Source organism: Morone saxatilis, unplaced genomic scaffold (assembly GCF_004916995.1).
Source record: "Morone saxatilis isolate NCDOM2014 unplaced genomic scaffold, NCSU_SB_2.0 Contig20, whole genome shotgun sequence".
NCBI classification, from domain to species: domain Eukaryota; kingdom Metazoa; phylum Chordata; class Actinopteri; family Moronidae; genus Morone; species Morone saxatilis.
The window spans coordinates 15,465,159-15,475,671 of record NW_023339763.1 but is presented as its reverse complement, the minus strand read 5'-3'; the positions used below and the strand labels follow the sequence as shown (position 1 = coordinate 15,475,671).

Genomic DNA, 10,513 nt, shown 5'->3' with positions numbered 1-10,513 from the left:
TGTGTGTGTGTGTGTGTCTTGGTGCCTGCCTGCCTGTTGCTCCCCTCTGCTGGGTTTTCATGATATTGCAACTTGTTTTGACTATTAACATTAGAATTTCTTTTTGTACAATGTTAAACCAGGAAGGTACAGGGTAGTTAAATCAACACACACACACACACACACACACAGGATGTACTACAACTACTAATAGAGCCATCAGGATTTTCACCTGGGTCAACTTAGTTGGAGCCTCAAACAGGATAGGCTGGCCAGACTGACGTGCACTTGCACTTTCACAGCTTGGACGGATGTCAAGACTGTCAAGGGTAGGCGAGTGAGGTAGGGAGTAAAGCTGTGTTCAGACAGACATTGGCGTTCTATCAAAACAATGCAGCCTCCTCATTCGTTTCATCAAGAACACTGCTCAGGTCCACCATGGGTTCTGATGCAGAGGGTTCCAGCACAAAAATCACATCACCCAGAAAAAAGAGAAACCTGGACACACTTTTCTAATGGTTGTTGAAAATAATTATTATTAACATTTTAGGAGGTTTTTTACTACACCCAGCCCTAAAGTCTAATCTCCCCACCTCATTTCATCACTGCTTATAGCTCTTTGGTGAATTGACTATACAGCCGCCTGGCTTTGTCCTCCTTTTAGAAGTATTTCTGTCTTGCCCTATAAAGAGAGAATTGTGCCTTTTGGGACAGAGAAGAATAAACTATTCCTCAGTCTACAGAGCCTAATTAGATTTGTGCAACTTACTGTCTTTCAGTCTGTGATTTTGTCTCTTAATGTCGTCGGTTTATCAAACTCCTACTTTCCTAATTTTATTTTACAAAGGTTTACCATATTGGCCTAAATATAAGACAATGATTATATTTGAAAAAAGAGATGTGTTGTATTGTATTATAGAGTGCCTGCTAGAGTTAGTCAGCACTAAGATTGTCTGCTCAAGACATGCGTTTTCTTCCCACAGTGGACAGCATCTCCTGACAAATCTGCCACAGAAATGGACCAAAAACAGTAATCTGTCAAGCATACAAGAAGTGTGATGTCATGTTAGAAAATGGTGAGCCAGAAAAGGCAGTCTTAAACATGCTAACAGTCACAGGAGAATTTCTGGTGGTGCCAAACTTCGACCAAAGCTTGACACAAGAGAGTGTGTCAGTATATGTGAGTGAAAAACATAATGCCTTTTGCTAGAGCCGTCATACAGCTGAAAGCTTTGCACATTATCGGTCAGCTGAATCCGCTACGTCTCGCTGAGATGGTAAAAAACAAAAACATGTACTAAATTTTACTAATTAACCCCACCATGGGTATGTTTGTTTGATGTACAGTTATACGGTCTTATCTACAATGAATACAATTAAAAAAACATTTCCAACTACACAATGTGATCAAAATTAATGAAATGTAAGACTATCTCAATTTTATATGACATAACTCAGCATTATAATTATCATGCTCTAACAGTAATATCCATTTGTTTTATGGAGTCCAAACTAATTACTGAAATTTGCTGATTGTTTCTTTGGCTTGCATTTGATGGTGTACCATTGAAGTCTTTCGACTGCATTATTTGAATTATCGTAATATCATTCACATCATACCGTTCAGCTCAGAAGGATTTAATGAATGTCCATGAATTATAGCCACCCTAATGCTTTGATAATACATGTGCTCTTTTCCATTTTGGAGCTCACTGCGACTTTGTCGTGAGGCTAAATAAACCTCAATATTCAATTTTTCTTTAATGAACTAATACAGATTGTTCCCACAACCTGTTACAAAAGGGCTCTTAATCAGTGGAGTACCCAACAAACTAGTATTCCTGTTGAATATCAAGGAACACTGAAGTGAGTCTTGAAAGTGTGCGATGTTAGAAAAACCTTTAAGATAATCCAACACAACAACAATACTTACCATCTTCAAGATTAGCATAGAGCTGAATCAACATCTTTCTATTTGTCACCATCACACACCTACAGTTGACAACATGCAAGCATGTACATTGGTGAGGTCTGAAGTGTAGAATACCTGCAAGAGCCTTGATGCGTGAGCGCTCGAAGAGGCGTGCTGAACTGTTCTCATTATCCCAGTCAGTCTCTGCTGCCAGGTCCCAGCGGTTGTTGATGTCATTGTACTGCTGCTGGATCTCCAAGCTGTCAAAGTCCGTCGGCGAGATGGTGCTCATGGTGTCCGGGCTGAAGGAACACTCATTCAACCTACAGTTCAGACACAGACACGCAAAAGCATCCAAAGTCAGCGCACGGAGAGAAGAGAGGAAACAAGACTGACCACTGAAATGTTTGTGAGCTAATGTTTGGCAGATTCAGTTTAGGACCTGAGCGTCTATGTTATCGGCAGCCAGATGATGCACTGTAACATACACCACACACACACACACACCTCACAGCCGCACTCTAGTTTTATGTGCTCAAACATATGCAAATAGCAGCTCGGTCAGTACAACTGCCAGAGAGTTGAGATAAAAACTTGGAGATAAGTTCAGCAACTGTCATGAAGTAGTTAAGTTAGCCAACCAATACTTTAATACAACTGCTCCCATATGCCCCAGCAACTCCAGTAATCTCATTTTACCCAGCTTAAATCCAATGCAGACATACAGATGTAACAAACATAAGCACACACACTCACACACACACTGCATTAGGCCTGGCTGAATGTCAATACATATTGTATTCATGCAGAAATGTTTAAGGACACAGGCCTGTTGATGTTTCTACTAAACAAAGTTTGCAACAGAAATCATTAGCAATACAGATATGATAACTTGAATTGACATTCACTGGTTACTTCACTCAACTCCAACAGTCAAATAAGCCTGTGTGTTAACTGCATTCACAATAACCAGTGAATGTCCAGTAATAAATGACACTTTGTGAGACACACTCCTGATGCTTGTGGCCTGCATGTGCCTGTTTGTGCACGTGTTGATAGAATACATGAAATAAACAGCAGGGGGCTGCTCATCAAAACACTGCCCCACAGCCCTACCAGTGGTTCAGAAACCCACTGAATAAAACACTTTGTTTAGATTCTCAGTGCCCGTCCTTGTACTCACATTCCTCCTATCCTGTTGTTTGTACTAACTCAGCATGCAGTTATAACAACAAGGGTACCCTCATATGGCAACAATCAATACTTCATAAACAAGGTCAACCCCACCCCCATTCTCCATCTGAGTCTCTGTATTTTATATTAGAATATTATTGAAAATGTTGAATATTTTATAATGATTTTTGTATTAATTGAATGGTATGTATATTCCATTATATTATTCACTTCATTGTGGTCAAAACAAACAAACAAAAAAACAATAATTGCAGATGACCAGCCAGATCCTGTCCTTAGTATTATGCACACCCAACGGGGGATGTACATTAAGATTAACCCCCCGCCAGAGAGACCCATTAACTAACTGGGGCCATTTGTTTAAGAGCATTGGACAGATTAATAGACAAGGTTGAGTAGTCAGTTTGCTAATACCTGTAAGTTTATCTTTTGTTGTGTCTACTGTGGCTGACTTGAGATGATGGAGGACTGTCTGCTAACCCTTTCCTTTAATTCATTTACTTTATGCACTGAAACATTTTGGTCATATAAACTCTTTCTATAAGGTCTGGCATGGTGAGTTTAGTTTAGTCTGTGTTCGATTATGTTGAACTACAGGATGGAAAGTGGAGATTCCAGGTAGGAAACGATGCGGTCTTCCAGATTAAGTAGGCCAGCTAACAATACATCACACATTAATGAGGCAATGTATTCATTCACTGTTCTTTTCCTCAAGGTGTGGCTGAAACACACTAAGTCAATGCTCCCTCAAATGCTCCCTGTACAGCCAGGTTGGTGCAAAAACACACGATAGACAATAGCATCATTAAGATTAGTGTTACAGAAGGGGAATGAGGTGGTGCTGATTTGAAAAGTATTATTAGAAATAATGACTTCAATATAAAAATGTTCAAACGTCCTTCTGCAGCACTGTTCGGTCTTAAAAAGGAGGTTCAGTGACAGTAATGATCTGCAGCTGTGTAGCATGGGGCAGACTTAGTGTGTCACTGAAACACGTTATTAGGCTTTATTGTTGTTTATTTTGTTGCTTTCGTGGGTTTTTTATTTATTTTTTTGGCAGTTTTGTATTAATTGGACAGTTTACAATATAGATGCAGAAAGTAAACAAAGGGGACAGAGAGAGAGGCACCAAAGGTCCACAGCCACACAGAGGTGTTTCAGTGATGTGCTATGAAGGCTGACATGTGGTCCTGATAGCTAATGCTCCATAATGCAGATTTGCTATTTAAACATACCCTATGCAAAATACATAAAACATTGTCTTTCATATAGAAATAAATGTACTACTGACTGGTAATACTAGTTTACTATATATCTAACATCATACCATCACTGATGTTTTAACAGACCATGGCATGGTCCATCATCCCAGCCTTCAAGTAACCCTTACTATTGTTGAGTCAAACAAGTCACACACACATTCTAGCTAAAAAATAAAACAAAAGCTCGGCAAATCCTATTAGAGGCAGATTAAGGAGTGGCTGGGAATAGAAACTAAATGCAGGGATTAGAGAAGAAGACAGAACGACGCCTCCACACTGCCCTCCGACCTGTCACCTCCCCAATCACTGAACCCCACTGAGTGTGTGTGGGCAGCCAGCGGGTTTATTATTGTGTCCCTCATTTATAGATTGGATATTCTCTAAAAACACAATAACCACACAGTCAGGCCACAAACACCGACTCTGACAATGGTCACCTCCTTCAGTCCACGCCCTCCTCAACATTGCCATGTCAAATTGGAGCGAACTAACAAATAATTGAATGACAACCACAGGCAGGCCTACAGCATGTAGCTTACTGTGCTGTGGTGACATTTCTCCACAGCCTAAATCACCAAAACATCACAGCAAGGAAGCAAGAGCCACAAAAGAGGACACGATATCCAGGACAGGCCTGGCAGCAATGACACTCTGTCTGCGGGAGTGGACCAGGGCGGGGCTACAGGGGGCAGGACCAGTGACGTCACAGAAGTCTGGCAGTGGCAAATGGAGGGCGATCCTGCCCCTGTTGTGAGTAGGAAGAGGCTCGGCTCAGTGTCTGCGCTAATCGCTCCTCAATGGATCAGACAAACAATCCCCTGACCTACTATGATACAACCTACTGTACTCACACACACACACACACGCAAGCTGAGCTGACCTATTACACCCCCACCACACCACCAACACCGCCACCAAGGCTAACACACAAACACACACCGTGCTTCTAAAAAGCACACGTACAATCCCACCCACTCAGCATGTAACCATATACTGGATCAGCATTCAGCACACTAAACCGCTTCAACACCTACAATCATACCAGCCTGAGTGACGGCAAAACTGCCTCCCAGTACAGAGAAGAAGACCAATCAGAGACAGGAAAGAATCCCTCAACTGTGTATTTGCTTGGAAAAACTAAATGAGTCACGAGAAATGAGAAAGACTTTTGAGTCATTTCTTTTCCACACACACACACACACACACACCTTTTGGAGACATCAGATGTTAGCCCCAAAGCTACTGCAATGCAACATCCAAAATACTGATCCTATCAGACACAGACAGACAGACAGTTAAACAGATGTGCCACAAAAAGGGGGCATAAAAGAAAATCCCCTCAAGGCCTAATCCACAAACACACAAAAGGTTAATGTAATGAAAGAGTTTGAATCATCTATCAGTCAGAAAATGACTCTCTGAACATTTACTAAAAAACATAAATCAGTGCTACTATTACAATCCCAGTACTGCAGTTGCTGGTTACCACAGCAGGGAGTGAACACAGTGAGGAGAGCTGACACAGATTCAATGACAGCATGTCTAATACTGTTGAGGAATATGTTCTTGGCCTACATGAAGGCAAACCTTTTCAAACATCACAGCACTACGCTTCCTCTAAACTCAAAGGAAAGGGGGACCATTAGTGTGCCTGCTCGGAAGAATCGCTCTCCTGAAAGAGGGGGAGAGGGGGAAAGTGGGGCACCAAGGAATGCCCCGAGGCTAAAGCCCTGCCTCTGACCGGGCAGACACACATCAGGCATCAGGCGACAGCGGCTACGAAAGCAGGGCAGTGCCGGCAGCATGACAGGCAGCACCACCACCTCTCTCTGTCTCACTCTCTCTCACCCCTCCTCCCCCTCCAGAGCTGCTTCCATTTGCCCAGCTGGTCTGTTTGTCACCGCACCCGTTAATCAGAGAGAAAGAGAGAAACAGAGCCCACCATCAGTTGCCCGCAGGGAATTAGGGCCTGTGCACATTAGCCGGCCACACTGCCACCGTGCACCATGGGAATAGGGTAGACACACACACACACACAACCTCCCTGTAATGCCAAACAAAGGAGCTCTCAGCCTTGCCAATATCCACAGTATGACAGTAGTATTCAACATACACAATTATTATTCCGTGTGAAATATTCCCCTGAAAGGTTTTCTTCAGGACTGTAAACGGAGCTTCTAGACACACACTTAAATCGTCACGCGCGCGGCTCCCGCTCCCAAACCAGCCTGTGCCTCCCCTCCATGCTTCGGGGCTGGGTCGGGCGTTGCGGCGGCGCGCGCGGGGGGGCAGACTCCACACTGCCGCGCCAGCGCCGCGCCCTGGCCCCATACAATGGAGGAGTCAGCACAGAGTTGAGGCCAGCCGCTGGAGCCTTTCCTGTTTGCAGAGATGAGGCAGCCAGAGGCACACATGCATCAGAGGCCCCTCCACAGCCTGCTGATCCTGGCCTCAATGCCCCGATGAATAGGACAGCACAGCTCCTTTGTTGACCTGTAGCATCACATTCATCAAACACTCAGGCGGCCACATGCCCTCCACACACACTTCACTTCTGTGGGCACCAGCTCCGCATACAGCACTAAGGTACATAATAAATGTTTATTGTAAGAGAGGATTTCTTTTCTCTCGCTCTTTTTGCATTTTATAATGCAGAAGTCATGTTACACCATATTTAAATCAAATCAACAGACTACAACATTGGTAGCAAACTTGCTCATTTGCCATAAAGGTAAAAATAACTACAGAAAGAAAGATCAGTTTCATCTGAATCTACTAACATTTACAACTTTCTCATCAGGCAAGACTTCACATTACATCATACTGACATACTACTATGTCCTTTACTCTATGGGTGATGAATGGTGCCCGTCCTGTATCTCATATCCAAATAAACACTGTATTATGCAAATGACATTTTTAGAATCCTAAATCATCCTTGTGCCCTAAATCATCTTCAATAGCGTCAGTCACGCTCTTCTGTTCAGCAGTGTAGCACTGACACATTGCAGGTTAGTAGGTGAAGCAATCTGCCCTTGTTTACCTCTGTTAATGAGAGGCATGAGTAAACAATCGTTTGCCTGATCCAAAGCATTAGTGTATTCATGAAAGGACTACTTTACCGCTTTTAGATTCAGAACTACCACCGTGTGGACAAACCAAGGTAAAACCTACAGTGGTTGCTGCTCCTGTCCTGATGAATGAGTGGAGAGCGTTTGGCTGAAAGTCTCAGTGGCAGCATCACTCTCTGGGACTGCCAACAATCCAAATTAAAAACATCTGTGAATGAAATATTCACGCACATTAGGCTAATCCACTGTGGACTGCTTCTTTCCATTTTAAAACACACAAAACCAAGTGCAGGCGTAAGCACTGTGCGCCTGTGTGTTAGTGTGCTGATGCTGATGCAAGGTTGATACCATATATGAAAATACTCACTCCAGAAACAAAGCCTATAGCAACTCAAGAGGTTTCACCACTAAATGGACAATATAACATTGAACTCACACCAACAAGAACTGTCAGTAGACACAAATATGGACCTGTATATATGTATATATGTGTATAGGACCCCAGCAACACTGTGCATGTATAACTGTTCTCAAACCATCTGCTCATCTCCACAAACCCTAATCCAACACTGACAGTCTCTGTGCGTGTGTGGAGGCGTTCTTAACTTTTATATAAAAAGGTGCTTTGTATTTTTGGTTTTGCTTTCCTTTTCTTTCCTCGACCTTAAAAAGCGGTTAATATGCAGTTTTCTTCTTCTGTCTGCTGGCACGTGATGCAGTTTATTAATACCTGTTATTTTCATTTGGCTGCCAGTTAACAGCCTGATACAACAGGACCTATTGGGGTGGACTGGATGACAGCATGTAACAGTTAAATCACCAGGCTCTGTACTGCTGTAAAACAGCTGCTGCTTGAAATAGGAACGACTTGTAACTTGTGAGCCTTCATTTAGCAAATTGCATCCTTTGCTAAAAACATGTTCGCTGGTCGAGAGGCAGTCTTGCATCAATAAGATACAGTCCTTTCTAACTGGAATTTCAGAGTAATCTATCCAAAAAAAGTGTTCGATTGACAAACTGAAGACAAAAAAGTATTCGAGGTAGTTATTAAACTCCTTTATCCAAAGTCAAATATGCCCCAGATCAAACTCTGAAATGTTAGAATTGCTCGACATAATGTTGAATTGTCAGCGATATTGTATTTTCAGATCCCTGAGTAGGTGTTCAGCGGTTTGTGATCCTGTGATGAAGTGCAACAACTGTTCAGCATTTCTGCCTCTGCATGAAAAGTCTGCCCCCGCAAGAGGCACTGAGCGCCAAGTCCTTCCAACGACCCGATCTTTAAGAGGCATACTATAAATACAGCATTAATACTACACCAGGTGCCATACAATACATCCGAGCATGTCGTCCAGATGGCTTTGTGGCTACGTCTAGTTCCTGGCTGCTGTCATGTCTGCTCCTGTAAGGGCCCTCTACTTTTCTGACTGATTCAAAATAAAGAAGAGTAGACTGTCCTCTCCCTGAACCTCTGAGTATTTAGCTGTGTTTAGGGTTTGTGTGTTACACAGTGTACTACAGTTATCATACAGTCTCTATAGTGGTTTTGTAGCACTTGTAGAATAGTAGTAGTTTGAGTTAATGGGGTCTGACGTATACCAGACATGGACTGGTACTTACTAAAGAAATATTAGAAAATGTTTTTTATATAGGCAGAGTATTAGGGAATGAATTAACAGTTACAGAAATATGATTTATTTCAGACAGTATAGACAAAGAGGAATGCAATGCAGACCACTGCAACAGTGGAAAGCTGTACACAAGTGATTTAAAGGCCGTAGTATGGGCATAAAACTGCATGTCAAATGTTATTTGCACTGTAAACACTATTAAAGCACTAAAAGATCTGTTCATCAGCTTTACTTATTGGCTAGTGGTTGATTATAAATGCAAGAAACATTGCTTCATTTTACAGATGCTGTAATATTCATGCCGATGACCTACTTCTTTAAAATGTTCTAATGAGTGAAAACCTCTAAGGCAGGGGTGTCAAACTCTGGCCCGCGGGCCAAATTTGGCAAATTTTGGAAAAATGTTTTAAAATTTTATTTCATAAAGAATGCCATTGATGTGTTTTTTTATTTGAAATTTGATTTTGCATGTCTCCACTATTAAGTTATATATAATGTAATAAGAGTGGCTTGTCTCCATATTCAATGTTAAAGCAAAATTCGTTTCGTTCCATATTAAAAGGTTCATTTGGTTCAATCTTTGGCCCGCGGCTTTGTTCAGGTTTTAAATTTTGGCCCACTGTGTTTTTGACTTTGACACCCCTGCTCTAAGGTATCATCCACAATGTCAACTTTTCAGGAACTAAGTTAAAACAGCATTAGTCTTATCCTGACAAGTCTCTCTGAATCGATCCAAACCCTAAAGGCTGGTAGGACTTTCTAGTCTGCTAGAAGAGCATGTTTTGCACAATACCAAATATTGTAATTACATGTTGGTAACATTTGATTTGTCCAAAGCTTTGTGTGTTTTATCTGTTCAACACTTAAAGCTCTCACACAGTTAAGGATGGTTTAAGTGCCTAAAGCCTCTTCAGTTGTTTGGCTTTTAGGAGGTTTACATGTGAGACGACGACAGGTGAAAGACTGAATGAATACATGTGGAAAAAGCTCAATAACTGTCTGTGCGTTGAGCTGTTGTACTACACAGACCTACAAATAAAAAAATCAACTGTCAAATGAAGAATTGCACACAAGGCGCACGCTGGGTTAGTGATATGGTTCACTGCAGCACAATGAAAGTGTGAATGGCAGGAACTGAAAAAAAGCTTGTTGAAGAGGGATTTTGAGAATCAGCACTATGGGGGGCCCACAGTCCCAGTCCATTGTTGAAGGCTGTTCATGTAGCCCAGCCACCATTCACCTATCCAAACCACACTATAAGTCTAATCAAAGGACGTTATGCATTTATCTGGTTGTTTCGGTATGTGTTCTTCCTGGGACAAAACTGGATCAGCATTCTGTAATTAACGACTCAGAGAACTTCTATCATCTGCATCTTCTTCTCTTTTAAAGCTGCAATGAAGAAAGGAATACATTTGAAAAAGACATTAAGAACAACAAGACATGGATGATGGTGCCGTGAGC

The 10,513-nt window shown here is 42.0% G+C and overlaps 1 protein-coding gene across 3 annotated transcripts in view; it reads right to left on the bottom strand.

Moving 5' to 3' along the window:
- LOC118331833 (spectrin beta chain, non-erythrocytic 1) overlaps positions 1 to 10,513 on the bottom strand; it is a 49,304-nt gene that overhangs the window by 36,555 nt on the left and 2,236 nt on the right. For 2 of the 3 annotated variants that reach the window (XM_035666916.1, XM_035666913.1), the window contains exon 2: positions 2,027 to 2,214. In XM_035666916.1, coding sequence (XP_035522809.1) covers positions 2,027 to 2,183 — 157 coding nt within the window. In that variant the 5' untranslated portion in view covers positions 2,184 to 2,214. Of the gene's footprint in view, positions 1 to 2,026; positions 2,215 to 10,513 lie in introns of those variants that run through there. The other variant, XM_035666914.1, reaches the window with a different exon arrangement.